General features: G+C 37.7%; 1 protein-coding gene across 6 annotated transcripts in view; it reads left to right on the top strand.

Annotated features, from left to right (window-relative positions):
- U2SURP (U2 snRNP associated SURP domain containing) overlaps window positions 1-14805 on the top strand; it is a gene marked incomplete at its 5' end in the record, with an annotated part of 44828 nt that extends 30023 nt beyond the window's left edge. For all 6 annotated transcript variants that reach the window (XM_080934267.1, XM_080934266.1, XM_080934264.1 and 3 more), the window contains 8 exons: window positions 2291-2447; window positions 3264-3359; window positions 4034-4100; window positions 6275-6434; window positions 7318-7428; window positions 9536-9654; window positions 11015-11191; window positions 12408-14805. In XM_080934267.1, coding sequence (XP_080790393.1) covers window positions 2291-2447; window positions 3264-3359; window positions 4034-4100; window positions 6275-6434; window positions 7318-7428; window positions 9536-9654; window positions 11015-11191; window positions 12408-12546 — 1026 coding nt within the window. In that variant the 3' untranslated portion in view covers window positions 12547-14805. The remainder of the gene's footprint in view (window positions 1-2290; window positions 2448-3263; window positions 3360-4033; window positions 4101-6274; window positions 6435-7317; window positions 7429-9535; window positions 9655-11014; window positions 11192-12407) is intronic.
- Window positions 14806-22918: the final 8113 nt, after the last annotated feature.

Genomic DNA, 22918 nt, shown 5'->3' with positions numbered 1-22918 from the left:
TCCTGGCTTTTGCGGTTGAAACCGTGTTTATCGTCTTTTTAAAATTTTCTTTTTTAATGAATGGAAGCTATTCATTCATTCGTTCGTTCTTTCGTTCGTTCGTTCGTTCTTTCGTTCGTTCGTTCGTTCGTTCGTTCATTCATTCATTCATTCATTCATTCGTTGCTCTCTTCAGACACACTAGAAGAGGGTATCAAATCCCCATTACAAATGGTTGTGAGCCACCAGGTGGTTGCTGGGAGTTGAACTCTGGAAGAGCAGTCAGTGCTCTTAACCACTGAGCCATCTCTCCGGCCCTGCCTTCCTCTTCTTGTATATAGCATTTAAATGTCTTTCGCTGTGCTGGCTTGGTGGTTGTGAACTGCCTTAGTTTATGCTTGTATTGTAATGTTTTTATTTTTCAGTTTTTAAAAGACAAATTTGCTGGGTATAGCACTATTAGTTGGCAGTTTCAGGGCTTGATTTGTATCATTCTGTGCTCTCTTACTTTGGGGGGGGTCACTGGGAGACGTGTTACTATGACGAGTTGACAGTTTTTTCTTTACAGCTTTTACTATCACTTTGCTTTGTTTTTGATATCTTGATTATATATGCTACAGAGTTTCTTAATCTGCTCATATCTTTTGGGGTTTACCTTTTGTTTTTAAAACTCAGTGGATTTGTGAAGTTTTCTGCTCCTTTATTTCATTGAATTGATTTCCCTGTGCTTGCAGAGCTCATCTCAACTTCCCTTTAGCCCCGTGGATGATTCTGTCATGGTCTCCAGTTCTAGGATGCTTATGGTCATGATCATTTATTCATTTCCCTTATTGATAATTGAGTGCAATATTTCATCTTTGTTCTCCATTCCTGATCCTTCTGCTTGATAGTCTGTTGGTGATACTTTCTACTGTTTTCTTTTACTTTAGATTTATTTTGTATGTATGAGTGTTTTGCCTACATGTGTGAATGCACAACCCATACATGCTTGTGCTCACAGATATCAGACAAAAGGATCAAATTCTCTGGAACTAAAATTACTGATGATTGTGAGCCACCATGTGAGTGCTGGGAATCAAATTCAGGTCTTCTTGCAAGAGCAATTGCTCTTAACTGTTGAGCCATCTCCCTAGTCTACCTCCCCCTCCTTAAAAACCCCTACTCTATCTAACCTTCCCAAAACCTTTTCCTTCCTTCCTTCCTTCTTCCACTCATTCATTTATTCATTTTTACTTTTTAATCTTATAGTATGGGTAGGCATGTGCCTACCACAGCTCTCTAGAAGCAGGCAGAAGACAACTTCAGTAATCTTTAATCTTTCTTGTTTACTCAGTTCAGGGATTGCACTCAGATTATTAAGCCTATATGTAAGTGCCATCTACTGTAAATTTTATTTAATTAACTAAGGTTTTCATTTCTCACATGGCAAATAATTTTTATTCATTGTTTATTTTTTTAAACAATTTTTCTCTCTGTTGCTTGCCCTCCTTTTTGGACCTGGATTGTATCATTCATTATTGCAAGAAAATTTTGTAAAATTTAGTTTTCTTCTGACTTTTAACCTATGTCAGTATCTTTCAGTTCCCTAGTAAAGGATTTTTTTTTTTCATCTTTCTTATGTTACTGTGTTGCAGAGTACGTATCCTTTGTAGTGGAGGAATCTTACTGAGTCTTGCTTTTGAGGGCTCTGTCTCCTGTACAGTTTGGTGAGGCTTGAGGTAAATTGTTTTTGGAAGCCAGGAAGCTGCGCTTTGTGCAGCGCACATCTGATTCTGTACTTCTCAGGGTCTTGTCACTTCTTCGGGGATGTTTACCAGTTGGTGAGGGGACAGCTACTCTTTTTTTTTCAGTGTACAGTGTTTTTTTCCCCACTGGTCTTTGTACATGTTCTTCTCTTTCTGGACTTTCTGTGTTACCAGATCTCAGCCTAAGTGTAAATTCAGGACACCTTTTGACTTCTTTAAGGGAAATTCAATTATTAAATTGTATAATAAGATGGTGACACACACTTTTAATTTTTTCTTCTTTTTTTTTTTTTTTAAACAACAAAAACCTTTACTAAGCTCTTTGACAGACGAATCAAACCTGATATTTTTCATCCTTGGCTCACATGCTACTTGATACCAAGAATAAGCATTTAGTATATATTAGGTAAATAAATGTTCAGATAGATAATAAAGTATATATTTACATTGTATTTGTAAATAAAGATACATAGTCATGTTGATATGTACTGGGTTTTAAGTTACTCTTAACAGGGAGGGACTTAAGCAAGTTAAAAAAAATACTACAGTAGTACATGTTTCTGTAGGATGTGCCAGATGATCTTGATGGTGCTCCCATTGAGGAAGAGCTTGATGGTGCTCCTCTGGAAGATGTGGATGGAATTCCCATTGACGCTACTCCCATTGATGATCTTGATGGCGTCCCTATAAAAAGTCTTGATGATGATCTGGATGGAGTGCCTTGTAAGTTGGATCTTAAGCATTAAGACTAACAAGTTTAATTGCTAAAATACTTTAAGTTTTTCACATGATGGTATGCAAAAATGTTTTAATTTTTGACTGTCAGGTCACTCACCTTTTTTGACATTTTAAAATTTAGGTATCTAGCAATATGTTTGCCTGTGGCAAAGGAAAGGGCTTATTTCATTATAATCTTTTGGGGGACTATCATCCTATAACATTAGCAGATTTTTTTTTTTTTTTAATCTTAGTTGTCTGAAAGTTGCAGGCAGCATCTTGTGTGTGTTTTCTAGTCAGCTGCCTAGTGTTATCTTTGTTTTTCTCTCCTCACCTCCACATGCTTCACTTGTACCCAAATTTTCTATGCAGTAGTTCCTTCACACCCACTTTTTGCCCTGCTTTTGATAGGTAGTTACCCACTGCCAACTCTGGTCTGCAAATAATCAAATCGAAAGTTCGAAAAAAATTCTTAAATTGTCAGTATCATAATCTGTTCCAACAGCTGTTCTTTCATATTTGTTTTTAGTGTGCCTAATTTTAAAAAAAAGTATGTGTGGATAAGAAAATATAGTAAATGTATAATTTAGAGCTGGCCATAGGCTCAGGCATTTATTAGCAGTCTTGGGATGTGGGTAAGAGGGCTTACTTTGCTCTGCTTAAAAATTGGTCTCAAACAAAAAAGTGAGTTAATCATAATCATTGTTCTTGATACTGTCAATGTTTTCCTACATGTGGACTTAATTTTTATTTTCCTTTTGATAAGCCCATTAGTGTGAATCATCTCCTAATATGTTTAATAGCTCATTTTTTCTTCAATAGTGGATGCAACTGAAGACTCAAAGAAGAATGAGCCCATATTTAAAGTTGCCCCATCAAAATGGGAGGCTGTAGATGAATCTGAATTGGAAGCACAGGGTGAGTAAATTACAAATACTGAGCTTTTAAACAGTTGTGTGCTGGGATAGTGTGTCATTGAGTAGTACAGTACTTGCCTAGCATGTGCAAGGCACTGGGTTGCATCCCCAGCACTTGGAAAGAGGAGGGAAAAAAATTAATGTTACCTTTGTATGTTTACTTTGTGGGTAAAACTTGTTTTTTAGCCTTCAGACTCAGTGTTACCATGTTTTAGTCTATGATAAGCATTCATTTGTTGGTGTTCCTGTAATAATGGAAGCTTTGAGAGTACTCATGCATGCGCACACATACGTTTCTAGGCTGAGGTGTTTGAATAGAAAGTGTAGATGAGGAGCAGTATGCATTTGGAAATCCTCTTAGAAGGGCAGTTTCAGAGAAACTGAGCTTTGCCTTCCCATTATTATTATTATTATTATTAGATTGAGTTTATGCTGCCTTTCTCTTTATACTTTCTTGGAACTTATTCATCTGTTATATCTTTTCCGAATTAGCGCGTAGTATAAGGTATGAGAAAAGAAGAGGTATAGCACATTGAGTTGGCTGCTGGAAGAATAGATGAACTTAAATAAAAGCTCCTGGAATACCAACTTTGAGCTCTGAAGTTGGGTATCTACTGTGTTGTAGCAAAAGAGGCAGTTTACCTTATGGAATTACATTCTCTTTTCTCTATTTAGCGGTAACAACTTCTAAGTGGGAATTATTTGATCAACATGAAGAATCAGAAGAAGAAGAAAACCAAAAGTAAGAATCCTAAGTTCAGACATGCCCAGTTCCCTGCACTTATACACACCCCTTTTTACTGACAGGTTTGGTTGAAATAATAATCTTTGGAGAAAATTGTCTCTAGTCTTTATCTTTCCTTTCCAGCGAATCAAGATCTCCAATCTCTGGTCTTTACAACCAGGCTGTATTTTCTACTTGAGGATCTATACTGCAGCCTAAAAGCTGCTGTTTTATCACTTGTATTTGTTTCAAATTCTTGTTAGCAAATACTTTTTGGGATCCACAAAAAGTGAATTTTAAAGTGTTAAGTGGGAAGATTATACTCCTTTCCTTTTGGGTAGTGCATTGCTAAGTACTGTTTTGTTATTTTAAATGTAAATGTGTCAGAAGAATGAAGTGTGTATAAAGGGGAACTTTGCAAGTATAAAGAAATCATAGTTTTGGTAGTTTTCTCTTATAATTACTAGAGAGCTATTTTTGCCTTTGACATTGTGGTGGTAAGAAAATAATGTTTACATTGATAAATTTTAGGAAGCTTCATACTTTTTACAGTCATTGCTGTGAATATTGAGTTTTACAATAGAAAGAGCTGGTATATAAAAAAATACTAGGAAGAGTCTTTTGTATTATGAAAACTGAATAGTCTTATTCTCAGATGGAAGAAAAAGGGGAAGCCTGTTTGATGTCCTAGCACAGTATGTGCATTTGTGTGCATTCGGTAAAGCAAATGGACGGGTAGATCTCAAGGAGTATGTCTTCAGAGATGTTGGGTGTGACTGGAACAAGTTAGTAATGATGAGATGCTTAGAAAGCAGCAGTGTGGCTTACCAATGGAGATAGCTCTCTGAAACTGCAGGGTTCTAAATTTGAATGATTCAGTTTAGCTAGCTTTGAAACTGGTTTTGTTGACTTTTATTTTATGTCCATGGCCCCATCATGAATACCTCAAAATGTTAGCATTAAAATATATACTGTACTGGCCAAATAATCCTTTTAATTTACAGTGAAAGGTAGAAAGCCCACCAGAGAACTCCAGGTTATTGTCAGGTTCATTTTATTTCTGAAAGCATTAGGGTTTTGGCATAAAATTAGTTTTTGTGTTACTTATTGTATTTTAGTACTGATGTTTCAGTAATCATTGGTAGAAGCATAGGTTAGTAGGAGTAGAATCTATATTTTTAATTTTTCCTATAACTCCACATAAATCATGTTAACAAGCATAGGTTTATGAAACTACATTGTAAAAACACTGATTTGCACAGCTTACTACTGCTCTCTAGTGGTTGGATCAGGAATGCTTTTTTACTTAGGGCTTCTTTATAAAACTGCATTTGCAGCAGAGCTAGAATTTAAAATTAGTGTTTGTAATACTTGGAGAGAAATGCTAAAAATAGTAGCATTTGTAATGAAGCTAGTACAGATTTAAAATTTTGAATTTCCATTTTTTACAAAATATAGCAGGAAGCTATGGCTCAGGTTAAGAGCACTTGTGGCTCTTGAAGACCCGAGTTTGATTTCTAGTATGTGCACTGAAGTTCACATCCATTCCTAACTCGTTCCAGTGGTTCCAACACCCTCTTCTGCTGACTGTGAGCAACAGGCATAGACATGATACACATACATGAATGTAGGAAAAATACTCATGCACATCAATTAAATTTTAAAGAAGTACAGACTTCATAAACATACATAGGAAAGAACTGAGTGGAAGATGAACTTTAATGTAATAGTTGAAGTTTTCTAGTACTCAGACTATATGGTGCTTTTCTAGTATTATGTGTTAATACTAGAGTAGGTGGGGTCCTTAAGTGTTGGATTGTTTTGTTTTATGGTGAATGTGACGAATATGTTAGAGATTATAGTTTCTAAGGAAGGAAGGGTAAACACTTGGCTTTTAAAACACAAACCTTCCTGAGTTTACTGAGCTGAGGAATACGCAGGACTGACTGTGGATCATTTCAGTGTGATTATATTATTATACGGAAGCTCAGCTTTTTCTGTAGAGGAAATGTTTTTCAGAACTGTCTAAAAATATTACCTAATCAGAAATTTGCAAAATATGTTTTATAAATGCGTATATATTCTGCAGTATCATATAAGTTCCAAGACAACAGAAAACAGATGCTCAGCCTGTAAAATGCCAGGTTTTGTTTCCCCTGCTGTGACATGCAGTGTATCCCCTGTTTCCAAAGTCAGGAAGAAGAGAGTGAAGATGAAGAAGACACCCAGAGTTCCAAGTCTGAAGAACATCATTTGTATTCTAACCCAGTCAGAGAAGAGATGACTGAGTCTAAGTTCTCTAAGTACTCCGAAATGAGTGAGGAGAAACGAGCTAAGCTTCGTGAAATTGAGGTTTGTGTTGCATTCAAATCACAACTATATCAGTGGCCTTTAACTTTCAATACCCAGTGAACTCCTTGGCATGATTCTGCATATATCCGTTCCCTTTGCGTAAAAACCTCTGTGAGAATGCCCCCCTGCCTCCTGTTCAGACGTCGCTTTTCTTGGTGCTAGCCTTGTGTTTGTCTCTAGATTGTGCTACCTTAGTGCTTCTCTCTGATTTTACTTACGGTGTGTGTATTTTGTTTGTTTGACTTGCTTTATTGTTTGCTGAACGTCCATTTCCCATTAGGCTTCTATTTCTGTGCGGGGAGGAAAAGGATGTGTCTGCCCTGTTTGAATGCATACAGGACAGCCTCTGAGGAAATGGATTCCAAGGAATAGGATTGATCATAAAGAAAATCAATTTAATTTTGAATGCATACCATGTGACTTGAGAAAAAGTAAAATATTTTTCTGGCACATGCAAGTTAGGTTTACATTTTATTAATTACAGTGATTTGAAAGTTTTACTGGATAGAGTATAGAGTATATTGCCTAAGTCTTAACATTAAGAAGAAGAAGGGAAAAAAGAAATAGGTGAGCAAGCCCAAACTGTCTAGGGTCCCTTCCTTTCCTAGTTCTTAACTAGTTGCTATATTCATTGTTAACTGTTAGGTGAACACATATGTTCTTAAGAATGTGAAGCAGCCTATGGTTTTAGTACTCTCCTGGCTGTCTGAGAACATGTGTGCTGCTGTTACTTGACCTGAATTTTGTGTGGTGGGCTTGTCTGACAGACTTTATATTGAGATTATATTTTGACTGAGTCCTAATCAGTGCTTTGCTGTAGGAGAAATGTAATGCTTGAAAAATTGTGACAGAAAATTCTTACTTTAAACGTCTTATTTCACAGCTAAAAGTTATGAAGTTTCAAGATGAATTGGAATCTGGAAAGAGACCTAAAAAACCAGGCCAGAGCTTCCAGGAACAAGTAGAACACTACAGAGATAAACTGCTGCAGCGGGTAAGGAATAAGTTTATTCAGTACTAAGCATTACCAAAGTTACTCATTTGGCTTTGTAGACTATTGGGATAGTAGCATTCCAGATGATAGCCTTTGACGCATAAACATTGAATGACAATTAGAAATACTTTATTCTGTATACTACCCATAGATTAGACAATTAATCTTGTTAAGAACATACTTTCAGAACCTGAAAGCTCCATGAGAAGACATTACATTGATGATAGTAGGAAACCATTAATTGTAGGAAGTCACACAAATGAAGGTGGAGATGAAGTTTGGGAAGTTCTGCTGTTGGGAAAATTTATCTCTGGGAAGGTGCAATGAGAGGTAGAACACAGAACACATACCACATTGGGGAGTTCTGGGTTTCCTTACAGTGATTGTCCAAAGTACCAGAACAGGGGCCCCATACAGTGCTTGTTGAAATGCCCAGGACTTCCCTTGGAACTGCTGTTTTATTCTGTACTTTGGCCACCGTAACAATGATAATAAAATAACAGTATCAAACAGGAAAGAACATGCCCAAGGGCTCACAGTTAGAGCATTGGTGGCTGGGGGCTGCCTGGTCAAGTGACTCAGCTGTGCTTGTCTATGGGTCCCATGCCATTCTCTGCTGTGTGCCACAGTTTCTCTAGTGGATCAGAGCTAGTGCTAGTGCTTCTGCTCTGTGCTGTTAAGTCAGAATAAATAAGTCAGTTTAAAATAGTGTAACTGTAGTGTAGTTTCTATAAAATGTGCAGTCAATCTGGAAAATGTATACCACACATCATTAAGGGAAGTTGGTTTCCTTAATACCTCTTTAGATTTATATTCTGTGATATGGTTGAGAAAAAGTGAAATGAGATTTATAATATGGTGCTAGTAGTCTGTACACCTTGAGTTCCTTTAGCCATGGTATCAGGTTATTAGTCTGCATGGAAGATTGCATGTTGAGATGTTCCCTGCTTCTAAGTGGCAACAAACTAAAAATGGATAGATAATACATTCGATATAAGTTTAGTCTCCTATATGCCATGACTGTTATTGGAAACAATATTGTGTTTTCCGAAGACATATACTGAAGGTCAGCTAAGTATGGTCTTTGTAAATAGATTTACTAGAGCACAGCTCTGCCTCTTCACCTAGGTGTATTACCTGTGTGGTTTTCTTGTTGCTATGGTGCAGTTGAAAAGTTGTTAAAGGACTGACCCAGAAGACACAGTGGGTTCTTTTGGTCAGGTTCTGGAAAATGTTTGCCAGTGTGTAGTTACGATTTTTTTTATCTCCACTTTTTAAGAAGCCGTTAAATCAACATTTTGATGTGTACCAGACAGACATAAATTCCATTTTTGTTATTAAAGAACCAAATTGGTTCAGTATCTTTAGGTACTACTTTAATTATTCTGTCATTAATAGCAGTTAGAAGTTTGTTATGAAGTGGCAGTTAGACGAGCTGGAGATAAGCAGTTATTTTTCTGGTTTATATAATTATGTCATGTAATCAGTTTATAAGTTAGGATTAAAGTTTTTTATAATTATAACATATTTGGTAAGAATTCATTAAGTGAGCTGCTATATATAGGCAGAATTGCTTTCTTCAGTCTGATGGGAAGGTCATTATGTTAGCTTTTTCTGATGTGTTTGTTTCTTCCTTCCTTACCCTTCCCATCTTCCTCTATTCTGCCCCCTCCCTACTCCCACCTCCCTCCCATTTTGCTGTGTTAGGAATGAAGGGACAGGAGCTCTGTGACTTGAGTTCCTGACTGTTTGCTGTGCCTGTGGTTACTGTGCTTAACCTTTCTGAGTCCAGTGTCTCGCATCTCCACTGATAGTAGTAGTGTTGTAAAGGAGCACATGATTGGGTGTATGGGAAATTGTTACCATATTATTTGGACTGTGATAAAGAGTAAATGTTTAGCTGCTATACAATAATGATGATGATAGTGATGATTTAGTTGATAAAAAATGACTACTTGCATGAAAGGTATTTTTTGAAAATAAGATCATCCTTAACTAGCATTTCAAAACTTTCTAAAAGAAAAGCATGGTTAAATACATGGGATAGCCAAGAATGATATATGTTTTTTTAAGCAACTAAATATTTTTTTTTTAAAAAACAAAACAGGAAAAGGAGAAAGAATTAGAAAGAGAACGAGAAAGAGACAAGAAAGATAAAGAAAAATTGGAATCTCGATCCAAAGACAAGAAGGAAAAGGATGAATGTACCCCAACAAGAAAAGAAAGGTATGGCGTATGATAATTACTCTGATTTATTCGAAGATTTGGAGTGCTATTTGATTAAAGTATTTACATTGTCAGTAACAACAAACCAGACATAGTTTTCACAATAAACATGTTTGGCTTCTGCCTGTAGGAGGCAGAGGGAGCTGTGACTCAGGGCTGTTGGCTGTCACTTGGCTTAAGTAATTAGGACATCATCTCTTCACTTGGTTCATATGGCATCTTAACCTTAATCCACTGCAGGAATTCAGTTACACGACTGGGTATCAATCTCATGGCTTAAATAACAGCTTGCTATATCTCCTGTTGCTGCCACTGTAGGCATCTTGTTTTCTGTTCTGAAAAGAGATCATGTATAAAAGAGACCGTGACTTGCTTAACATGTTAAGTCATTTGTTTCAGCTTTTCTCTTTTGAGTTTTTAAACTTTCTTAACTTTTAACTTGTTTAGTTGTGGGGAGGTGGTGTGTACCTGCCACTGTGTTCCTGTGGAGTCAGAAGACACTTGTGGGGATTGGTTCTTTCCTTCTGCCATGATCCCAGAGGATCAAATTCAGTAATAGTTCGATGGTGATGGTGCTGATAGCTCTTATGTTCTTACTTGCTGAGTCATCTCACTGGAACTTGTTTCTTACTTTTATAGTTCTAAGTGCCTAATGCAGTGAATGAAGCATTTGCTTTAGTAAATAGAATCAAAGTTTCCACGTTAAAAAAGTGGTTGCAAATGAGAAACCTGGTTTTAATCATTCTGTGATTATACTCATATACTTATAATTTTATACTTATAAATAACAAAATTATACTGGTTGGTCTTTTATATCTTGATTATGTATAGAATTTGGTTATATATATAATTTAGTTTTATAGACAAGTTACAAAATCGTATAAATAATCCCTATGTACCTTTCACCCACATGCTCCACCTATAAAAATGTTTGTTTCTTTTAGTTCTCCCTTTCACTTCACCTCCAACCAGTTACTTATAGTTAGCCAATGCAGTGTCCTGTTCTCTGAATTGTATCTTTTAATTTTAGTAAAAGAACATTAAGAAATTAGCATTGAAAAATTAAATCTTCATTGTTTTCTAATTCAGAAAGGTCAAGCTTATTTCATCTTCCTACTAATCTCTTACAGCAAAAGAAAATTGAATTCAGTTGAGTTTATTTGTTTTTGGGCAAGTAGTCTAAAGACTTACTTGTTGATTAACTAAAGGGTAATCAACGTTGTTGGAAAATAACACTGGAATATCTAGTGAGAGTTAAGTCAGCATAAGCTGGAAGACATTAGTCGCTAGTGAGTAAAATTTAAAACTGGAATGCCTAGAGGTCTTTGTCACTTAGGGAGTTATGTGCTTTGTTCTGTAGGAAGAGACGACATAGCACCTCTCCTAGCCCATCTCGAAGTAGCAGTGGTCGACGAGTGAAATCCCCATCACCCAAATCAGAGCGGTCAGAACGGTCAGAAAGGTCTCATAAAGAAAGCTCTCGGTCCAGGTCCTCTCACAAAGACTCTCCTAGAGATGCGAGCAAAAAAGCCAAACGGTAAGTGCAAGCCAGCTAGCTGTACCTGCTTCAGTTACCACTTAAATAATTCCACAGCTTCAAAATAATGTGCTTGGCACAGCTCTTTCCTTTCCCTCCCTCCCTCCTTCCCTCCCTCCCTCCGGATTTTAGAAAAACAGAAATAGCACTCTTATTTTGTGCTATTTCTCTTGTTCTTTTCTCAGTTTTTGTCATGATTCAAGTACAGAAGAATTCTAGCAAATTAAGACTGACCAAAGATTTTCATAATGTCCACTGTTGGGGGTTGGGGAGCTGTGTTTTTTTTTTTTTCCTCTTTGTTTCTGTATAATAAATAGACCTAGATTTTGTCGAAGCTGAAAAAGAATATCCCTTCCTACAGAAGTGTTTGGATAAGGAAATAAAATACTATTTATCATCTCTTCAGTATGGACTTTAACATTTTATATATTTTATTTAAGCCTTTTAGTCCTACAAAAGTAGTTCATAAGTGTATTTGATGTTACAGAGGGACATTTTCTTCAGAGCTGCACCTGAATTTATATGCTAATACTTCATTATCATAATAACTTTTATAATGTTTTTTATGAAATAGACTTTCTTTTTTTCTCACTTGTATGCATGTGTGTATGTGTAGATGTATATTTACGTTGTTTTTGGTTTTTTGGTTTTTTTTTTTTTTTTTTTTTTTTTTTGCAGAACTTAACAAAATTCTTGGTACCAGGTGTAGTGGCAGATGCCATTAATCCTATTAGTTGGGGGACATAGCTAGGGCTACATAGTGAGACCCTGTGTCAAAAACAGCAAATTATGTTGTTTAAATTACGGCCTTGAATGAAAATATTTTTTCCTTCATAATTATAGAGTACACAGCTTTGTTGCTTTTAAAGTTCTATGAATGTTTTAGTTGGCTCTTTGAACTTTTTCTTGTGGATTAGAAGTTCAAATTTTGGGGGGGGGGGCTATCAGTTACCTGGGAAGCTTATTAAAAACACACACATACTCATTGGAGTGGGATAGAGGTTCAGAAATCTGTCCTTTAAAACAAATACTATACTGATTACTCATGAATAGTAAGTGCAAAATAAATTCATGTATGTACATAGTAAAGAATAAATTTGAGTTTGCTGTTTTATTTAGTGGATTATATCCCTTCTTAAAGCTCATTTTAAGCCGTATAAGAATGTAATCAGTTTTGGTAGCTGGTTACTTAAGCATTGTTTCCTTTGGTTTACAGGTCACCATCTGGTTCAAGGACACCGAAAAGGTCTAGGCGGTCTCGGTCTAGGTCCCCGAAGAAATCAGGGAAGAAATCCAGATCTCAGTCCCGATCTCCACACAGGTCTCATAAAAAGTCAAAGAAAAACAAACACTGACATATATTTTTAAGATGCTGTCACTATTGGAAATGCAAATTTGTTTTGTGCCTGAATGGTTTTTTGTTTTTGTTTTTTTTTAATAAAAAAAAACCATACACACAAAAACAAAAAAAAAGTAATTCTAATGAAAGAGCATTCCTGAGTTTTGTTTGTTTGTTTGTTTGTTTGTGAATGCATGTGTAAGCTCATGAGTAACTGCATCTGTAGACTGTCATTGTTTTATATTGTATAAATTACTTTTGTTGTGGCTGTTTTCTCAAGATGAAATTTTTACTGTGCTAATGAATTTCATCAGATGTGTACAGTGATCTGCTGGCAGCAGTAGTGTTTGTTTAGGATGTTGTGACTTAGACACATTACAGATGTCTTCCCCCTTTTGTAGCTTTGACAATTTGAATTAGATTTCAAATAAAATCTGAACAGAAAACTATAATGTTGTTTTTTTGGCCAGTTGGTTATACCAAGTCACTTAACCTACTGAGTGAATTTGGCACCATTGCTGTTTCTTATCCCTAGTGCACTTTACAAGGTCCAGTGTTAGTAGCTATTGTTTTATAATGACTGAAATGGCTTTCAAAAGCTAAGGTACCCAACACTCCTGCTTAGTAGGTTTTACTTAATCCATTTCTGTAAAAAGGGTTTCATACCCAGAGATCAGAAGGCTCCAATGATAGGGTGTGATGTTTATCTGTTACTGTAGTGCCTGGTTAAAACAGTTCTTTCTCAAAGAAGCAACATGACTTCAAAACACTCAGCCCATCTCCTGAGCAATTAATGTGTTTAGGGTAAATTTAATTTTTATCTTCAATCATGAAACAAGTTTATTTATAAAAGGTTTTATAAAAACAATTGACCATAGAATTCTTTTGTATAGTAGTTGCCTTTTTATAGTTGTCTGTAGGTTATCTTTAAAACTCTGGTATCATGACATTTGTACAAATTTGTTAGAAACAGCTTTTTGTTTTGAAGGATTTGAAGTACAGCTTTAAATAAAAATTGAAAAATTAAATGGTTTTTAGGCAATTTTAACATCCATTGGTCTATAAATTTAAGGTGTAAAAGTTGACTTAAACCAGAGTTGAATTCTATTATAGACAGGAAAGAACTTGGTTGTGGAGAAGAAATAGGAAGATTTGCGAATGTTGATCACAGTCCCGCAGAGAATATACTGTAATGAAGGTCATGTGGACTTGAGCTGACGCTAGGATGTCAGTCTTGCTTCAGGTTTGCATCTAGGTACTTCATGTAGTGCTTTGTTTCTTCTGTAATAATGGATTATTTGGATTTAACTTATTTTTTTTTTTTTTTAATCTTTTTCATTTTGTTTACTTAGTCTTGCCCAATCACGAAAGGCATCCTCCCTGTGATTGGGGAGCAGTCATATCAGCTGTGCAGTAGGCTTGTCTCCCTACCCAACACCTTCCCAGCAGCCTTAGAAATGAGCAGCCACATGGCTTTACAGCGTAGGTCTTAGCATGGGAATTCTATTCAGTCCTTTGTTTACCTACTTTACTAGGAAATGTTATTCCTAAAGTTGCTCAGAATAATTAATGTGAACATTTGGTGCTGATCCTTAAAGATCTATATAAATACAGCCATTACAAGAAGAACACACTATTCTCCTGTGTTCATTATCTGGGTGAATGGCATTTTATATCTTTCTTTTAAGAAAAATAGTGCTGAATTGCTGGTAGTTGTGGTATTCCTCATTCCCTGGGTCTTTAGATAGACAAATAATTGGTCAGAAAGTGATTTTCTCTTTTTCAGGCAAGCTATGAAGGATAATTACTTTTCTCTCTTGATTTGGTTGGTTTGGGGTGTTTATTTGTAGTATTTTCTACTGCAGTGGATCCATACTGTAACTATTATAGTTAATTTTGGAATAGATGTAACTGGCTTTCTTTTGGGTAGGTGGGCAGTTACTTAGACCTGATAGGAATAACTTTTAGAGTTCTTTAATGTATATATTAGGTCGCGTTGGATTTTGTTTTCTTGAATTGTATATAGCATTAACTAGATTATTTCCCATTTTTCTTTATGAGGAAACATCTAGAATAAGCTGGTAAGCTTCATAATGGATTCGAGTGTTACTTCAGCATTGAGGCTACATGACTGTAACCGGGAGTTGCGACCACCTTGGGTAACAGAGGTCCTGTCTCAGAAACAGGGTCCCTGTAACAGGTTTTAATGGATCAGAAATTTGTCTTATGGGAAGAAAGCTGTTCTGCATATTTTTTTTAAATTATAGCTTAGTTTTCATATCTAAAGAACACATAGCATAATTTCTGTGAGTTAAAGTGTTGATAAATGATCTGAGTTATAGGAAAGATGGCTTTGGCTATGTAATGAATAGCTGTTGTCCTCTACTAATCACATGTTTGAGGAGATGCTCTGTTGTTCATCCTACAGCCTTCCCAACACAGGGATTTCCTACCTAGGTGATGCCACTGGACTTCTCTCTACATAGAGGTAGAAGTAACTTGTTGGTTGATTTCTTACCAAAGAGAGACCTGTGACTAAGGATTGTGAGGGCAGTTTTTTTTTCTATTTCTGTTTTTCTGTGAGTCAGCATGTGGGGTTCTGTCTGTAGTGAGTTAGAGATGAAGGAACGAGTGAGACAGAAAGCCCTGGTCCCAAAGGATCCTTTTATTTGGTTCACAATATTTTTGACTTTTTTGCTAAATTTTGCAGAAATTGCTCTATGTTGACCTAATTTTCTTTATTACAGACAATTCCTATGGGCTTAGCCTGAGAATTGTATTCCACTTAAAGAGTATTGGAAGAAATGCTTGTTTCTGAACTATGTATTTTTCCCATTCTTTAATATTCTTGAGTACTTGAAAAATACCTTAAAAGAAATTTTGTTTATAATCAAATGTAGGTTTATTAGAAATATCCTATACACTTTTGCCTTGATGGTGGTGTAAGTTCTAAGAAATTGCATGTCATGATAATATTTATCATGGTTAAAAATAAACAGATAAACCTGTTGCCAAAAGTTAACTAACCTATTCTGATGACTACAACTGTGTGATTTCTTTAGCAGAGAAAGTTGTTTTTAAGAATAAACTATCACTTTTCTAAAACACTGCATTTTCAAAATAAGCTTTTGTTTGTTGTCTCCTCTCTGACGTTCAGTGGACAAGCCGACAAGGACTTGAACACAGGCATTTCTGAGAACAGTCTAAGTTTAACGGTCTTGTGATGGAAGCCTCACATTTAACAATGTTTTGGGATAGATTTTAGGGAGTGTTTATTATCATTTTGGATTTTTCCTGTTTTTGTTACCAACTTCCTAAGATTTAGCTAATACACGAAAACAAATCCCAGGGACATGTAGTGGTGGACTAGGAGGAGGGAGGTCTGCTGCTCCCTTGTCCAAATAGCCGTGCCTCTGTCTATGCAGTGCCAGCTGCTGCACTTCTGTAAATGGTTGTGTATTTATATGTATAGCTGTGTAGATAAAGTGTTCTTCACTTTCATATGTAACTGTGCTTAGAGTATCAGCGTTTTTATCCTTTTTACTCCAGGCTCTTGTATGTTGTGTCTCTGATTTGAAATAGCAGAGAAGACAGATTTGTAGAAATGTCTCAGCTGAAGTACTCTGCAGTGGACAGTGCCATGGAAGGCTAGTGGGGCTGCCTTCTGGATGAGACTGGCACCTTAGAGTTTTCTACTGAAAGATTAGTCAAAGCAAAGCGTGTAGAATTCACTTTATTGTTTTTCCTTTAACTATTAATTACTTAAATAAAATACATTGTTTTCATAGTAAATTTAGACTGCTTATGTAATTTTCTGTATACAGTTTTCTAGTGGAAACCCTACATGCCAGTCTAGCTTTCAGCAGTTTCTCCCATGCAGACTGGTGATGGGAGGAGCTTTATCTGTTCACTGCAGCAACAGGGCCACTACATTTTATGCACTTAAATTCTCACCAGATACTGATTAGTAGGTGATTCCCTACTAATCAGGAAATTTCATACCCCCATTTTCGTTATTAAGGAAATCTGTTCTCTTTATTTCACTGAGGAAAACAATAGGCATCTCACCACCCCACCTATAAACATCGGTTCGTTAGTATGTCTGTTTCATTTTTAAATATAACATGGCATCATCACACTAAACATTCCTGGTTCCTTTGTGAGGTTTTGTTTATTTTTAGTTGTGATAAAATGCTCTCGACAAAATTTACCACCTTAAGCATTTTTAACTGTACGGTTTGCTGTGTTAGGTATGCTCACATTGTTGTGCAAACAACCTCTATAAATCTTTCATTGCAAAACCGACACTCTGTACCGAGTTCCCCTCTCTCCTCTGCCCCACCCCTGTAGCCACATTCTACTTTGTTGCTGTTTGACTAATTTAGAAAGTGAAATATAAACATCACTTAATTAAAATTCTTTACGGTTTGTACAACTTGGTGTGCTTTGTGGTCTCTTTAGTGGTTTGTGTGATGTAATTTCACACCAGTGCGTCATAGCCTGGGATGCTGAAATACGCATAGGAAGCAAGCTGATTTTGAAACCGCAGTGGATTAATATTGATGAACGAGTTCAGATGCTTTTCTGGTTTATTTATTGCCTGGTGGGAAGGAATGGGACTTCTTAGTACTTGCTGAGCTGTGCTCATGCTTTGATGCTTATTTTCCACCAAAAAGGGAAAGATGAGTTGCTGATTTTGTTTTTTAATGTTGTTTTCTCCTGTCTTAGGAAACACAGTATTTTCAAATCATTTTAGAATGAAGACCATCCTTTTGCATCTTTAAAACTTTAAAACTTGGTGTTGCGTGACATACAGCAGTAGAGGAGGAGGCAGAGGAAGAGCCTCGGCTGTGGACTGTGGTGTGCGTGATGAGGATGATAAGTAGTCACTGTAAGGTACAGCCATGTGTACACTGCCGGCAGAGGGCTGTCTTTAGTGTGTTCTTGGGAACTGAAGCATCCTGTAGTTAAGTAAAAATAAACTCCGAAGCAGTCAGATATTTTTAATAATAAAAGAATCATTACATTTGTTTAACATTTCTTCCACTCTGGCCTGTTGGTGTGTGTTGTACAGTCCTGACCACTTGGTGATATGTTAAGGTCTGGCATGGTGGTGCACGCCTTTAGTCCCAAAGGGAAGTTTGAGGCCAGCCTGGTCTACATATTGACTTCCAGGCTAGCCAGAGTTACATGGTAAGACCCTGATTCAAAATAATAACAATATACAGTGAAAATACCTTCTGTCAGTTGTGTGGAATCCCACTAGTCAAGATTTCTAAAAGGAATTCTGACCATGAGAGGATGAAATACTGTGTGGGATGAACCTGGTCAAGAGTGGTGTGGAATCCATGGCTGTTCCCTGACATCTTTCCCTCTTGAAGGAAGAAGTGGAGCCCACCGTTAAGAGTCTTTGAATTTTAAGAGAGATTGGATATTTTAAAGGGATTGAAATTTTAATATGTAAGATTTTGTAAAGACTGGGACTCTTAAGGTTATTTAGATCTTAGGGATGAATAAGAAAGTAAGGGTTGAGGCTTAATAGTGATGTGTTTGTGTGTCAAGTTGACAAGGGATCAGTTGTACTAGCTGATTTTGTGTCAACTTGACACAAGCTGGAGTTATCACAGAGAAAGAAGCCTCCCTTGAGGAAATGCCTCCATGAGATCCAGCTGTAAGGCATTTTCTCAATTAGAGATCAAGGGTGGGAGGGCCCAGCACACTGTGGGTGGTGCCATCCCTGGGCTGGTAGACCTGGGTTCTGTAAGAAATCAGGCTGAGCAAGCCAGGGGAAGCAAGCCAGTAAGTAACATCCCTCCATGACCTCTGCATCAGCTCCTGCTTCCTGATCTGCTTGACTTGAGTTCCAGTCCTGATTTCCTTTGGTGATGAACAGCGATATGGAAGTGTAAGCTGAATAAACCCTTTCCTCCCCAACTTGCTTCTTGGTCATGATGTTTGTGCAGGAATAGAAACCCTGACTAAGACAAAAGCATGGGATTTGTTGTACAAGTTCAAGATTTAAAAATGGTCTACACAGACTAACAGAGCTGAGCAACAAATGCACTTTTTATAAAAGTGACAATAAAGTCCCCTTAGGAAATAAAGGACACATTTTATATGTGTTTGCAAGTTGGAGTCTATAGCTTCAGATTAGGCAAAAAGAAATGTACCCTAAAACTCCTTTTAGGATAAATCTGTATGGAATTTGAGAAGGAACCCACACTTCAAATTTTATTCAGAAATAACAGCTTTGTGGCAGTGTCCTCAAGACTTGGGCAAAGCTCCTTTCGAGTTCTCAATGCTGTAACAGCATGAATTTGGAGGCACTTACCTGATCAAACACATCATGTGGTGGCTTCATACAGTTGACACACCTCACTGCATATAGCAGCTGACTATTCCCATTATGAGAAGTGGTATTAGTTGATGTTTGTTTGTTTCAGTGTCTTTACAGTAATGTGCTACTGAATATGACCAGTCTATTAAAGGGTTCAGGAAACTGCTATCCATCAAGTTTTCTGTGCCAACATTCCAATAAAAGTTGGTGGATCTTCACAGGTCTCTCCTGGAGTGTAGTGAGGTGTTAGACACTAGAAAGTGTTTTAGTAATAAGGAGTTATCTTTCCTAATTGCCATCATGTTTAGCTAACATGAATATAGCCCTGCAAGTTACAAAATTAGATGCATGTATAGCTTGTGTTTTTTTCCAGAATGTTCTGTAGTATGCCCAACACTGCCAATTCTGCATGGATAAGTGCTACAGGGCAGAGGTACCTGTCATCAGATATTTCCCAAGAAACATCTACATCTGTGTCTAAAAATAGTGGTTTAATTCTGAATTGATTGCCCTGAAGCATGCTTAATTTGACTTAAATAGCAGGTATGCTACAGAAAGTCTTTAAGTGGGGGATGATCGTTCTACTTGTTTGTTCTCATGATTGACATAGGAACTTGTTAAAGCTTCCCAGAATGTTTGCAGATATTTTGAAAGGAAATCTAGTGGAACTTTTATTTTGTGAATATTAAATGATAAGACCAGAGTTAACAATCTGGGGAGGGTGAGATCTCGTGTTAAGAATTAAGCTGCCTACTCTGCACACCACATCTGTTCATAAGTGTCAGGATGTGGCCGTTACAGTTGCTCTCTAAAGTATCTGTGGTTTATGGTCATGGCACAGTATGATAGGGAAAAGATAGGTGGGCAAAAAGACAGTGGCAATGCCTGAGCTGAGGGTTCGGTAGCTGGTCATGGGAACAGTTCCAGACTCAGCTGGCTGGGAAGTTAGCTTGTCTTAGGGAACACAGTAATCCTGCCCTGACCAATAGGAGGCACTGTGGTACCGGGAGGGATGAAGGGTGGTACAAGGTAGAACCTGGCATTTTATACAAGGAAAGCAAGATGCAGTTTGAAAAGATCACTCTGACCGCTGTGCAGACATGATGGGAAAGGAGAGCAACAGGGAAACCAGAGAGGAGCCAGGTTAATGAGATCATGCGTAAGGTATCTCGCAGCACCCCAACATGCATTGGCTCTCTAATTTAAGCACTTGTCATTTCCTTGGACTCTGTGGTTCCTACCCACAACAGACCTAAGTCTTCACCCAGATTGACTTCACTTGACTTGTTACGCAGAGACCTGCCAGCAGATGGGCAGGACTCTTGCTCTTGCTGGCACATGAGGAACCTTCACAGTGATTCTGTCTTCAGTCCGCCACCATCTGCTGCCACTGCCTCCCTCCTGCTGCATGGCAGAGGGTTAGTAGAGTATTGGGAAAGCCGACTTGTGGGATTATCTGTGTTGGACTAAGCAGGCTTCTTTGCAGGAGCCTTTCTCAGGACCATGTGTGCCTACAGTGTCTCCTCAGGTAGAATATTTCTGAACCTGATTTCAGGAGGCTAAAGCACTGCCAGACACACTTTGGAAAACTCTGGAACTGGTTAGGCAAATATTTTCTCAGGGTTTCTTTTGGTCTCTAACTATATTAAACAATGAATTCTCTTGGAAGACCTGTTTGGGGACAGAGAATTGACAGCATAGCTGGAAAATCGGTCATCAGATATTGCAGGACTGGAGAGACCAATCAGCCAAGGGCAATCCAGCAGGTCCTTGGCATGGATGGTTGAAGCTCCAGTCTTGGTTAGAGGTTCAGATTCCAGGAAGTGACTGCCGGTAGATTCTGGCCCCCGACCCCCATCAATGTTGAGAAGAGATAGACACCCCTCACCCCCACTGTTGAGAAGGGAACTGTAGGGTACTTGTGATCAGATCATTTACTATAGTTTACTTTGGGAATACCCTGCCAGGGTTTTGTTTCTTTCCTCCTGTTCTATACAATGCTTTGGTGGCTGTCACTATGTCTGATATCTTTGTTAGTATACATACAAAGTTTGGAGTTATTTTTACATATGGGAACTATTGGGTCAAAGAATAAAATCATTTTCAAGTTTAGTGATGGGTATTATCAGCTTTCTTTGAATAAAAAAAACAACAAAAGCCTCAAATAAACAAAACCTCATTGTTTTAGACCTGTGATGTTGGGAAATGAGTATGTACCACACCTCTGCCAGCCCTGGGAATTTGTGTCACACTGTTTTTAAAAGGAATTCAAATTGGGTGAAATTACTTGTTCCCAGCTGGGGCGATTTCTAGTCTCTGTGAAGCAGGGGAGATTTTTTGGCAGGCCCACTGGATGACTGAAGTAACTGGTTTAGTCATCTGGAGAAATCTAAAACAACCCCACTTGCATAAACCATGCTGAGTGGCAGCCATGTCCCTAGACACTCACTGATTTCTTCTGACAGCTGAGACACACAGCCAAAGACACCCAGCAAGAGTCCTTTGTAGCCCATTTCCACCGTACTATTTATAGAAGAGAAAATAGATAATAACTTCAATGCATGTCTATGAATGACTTTACCTGTTTTCAGTTTTCATGTGTAATTTTGTTGGGTTAATCTGGTGTATGTGTAAGTATGTAGCCCTGTGTATATGTGTGTTGCCAGGTGAGGAAAAGGGAAGACATTTCTTACCTTAAGAAAAAAAAAATATCAAGCTGAGCTATAATTGTCCTCTTCCAAAGAAGAGCTATCAGGTAAGTTTCTAGCTTTCTACTATGCACTGGCAGATGGTTTGATTTGTGTATCTTCTTTTTTTTTTCCTCCAAAATACAAAGATTCTCTTGAGATTCAGGGGGACCTCTTAATTGTAGGTCCCTTTAAATCAATAGACAATTCTCATGCATCAAACATGCAACGTTACAGAATATCATTCTATAGTCCAGCAACATGGACATAAGGAAATAGTGGTCTAATGCAAGACTAAGTTCCAATTGGGAAAGCAAGGAATTCAGTAGCACCATGACCAAGTATGGGACTTACAAGTATGGGACTTCGGTTTCCTTATGCTAAGGTGGCTCTACCCTCCGGCTTCTCTTCCTGAATCATGCATCTTTCTCTCTCTCCCTGTATGTAGCTCTTCTTGCCAGATGTCAGGTAATTCTTACATCTTCAACAGATCTCTACTGCAACTCAGGTTTCACTTTCACAACTATATGAAGTGCCCTCTCATATGTCCTTCCCCCAGCAGAGCTTTTACACAGGGACTTGCTTGCCACATACACCGTGGTATCAACTGAGAAGTCTTTGTCTTCATGTGAGAACAACAACTCGAGTGAGGGCTGTCTGTAAAGCTGTGGAATCTGTTTTTCTAACTGGCTGCCTTGTCTGGCCCCAGTGGGAGAGGAAGCACATAACCCTTTGGGGGAGTTGCTGTGCCAGGGCAGATCAAGCAAACCTTAAGAATCAATCTGGTTCTAGGTGAAGGAAAAGGCTGACAGATTCATCTTCTAAATGATGCTTGGGATGGGATGCTCCAAAGCTCTTCATTGAGAGCTCTTCAGAAACTAACCTCCAGATCTTATTGTGTGTTCATTATCTACAACTAGCAGGAATGAGCATCAAATGTGGCCATGTGGAAGAGGAAAACATCCCTCTCTTCATCATCAGTGAGGCCACCTAAGCTTGTCAGAGTTTTTGGTGTGGGTTGCCTCTTTCCAAATAGTGATCAGGTTGCCAGATTAGTAGTGACACCCCCATCATCAAAAGTCAAAAAGAGACCCACATTAAATCAGACACACAACCCTCTTCTTGTCATGACTTAACAACCTGACCTACCACTGTTTCTGTGATCTTTGTATTAGGTCAAATTAAGCCACACCTCCTTGCAGCTGACTGGCGCTGCTATGGTTAGAGGACACAGATCTCAAGGTGTGAGTTAATGCAGGCTCAGCCTCTTCCTTTTATAGCTACAAGATACATTTCCCAAGCTCCTCTTGTACACTTCTACTTTAGACATGAAGCAGCTATTTCTCGTGGGATTCATTATTAAA

This window comes from Micromys minutus, assembly GCF_963924665.1.
Source record: "Micromys minutus genome assembly, chromosome: 21".
NCBI classification, from domain to species: domain Eukaryota; kingdom Metazoa; phylum Chordata; class Mammalia; order Rodentia; family Muridae; genus Micromys; species Micromys minutus.
The sequence above is the reverse complement of the archived record's forward strand: the minus strand, read 5'-3'. Positions and strand labels throughout refer to the sequence as shown.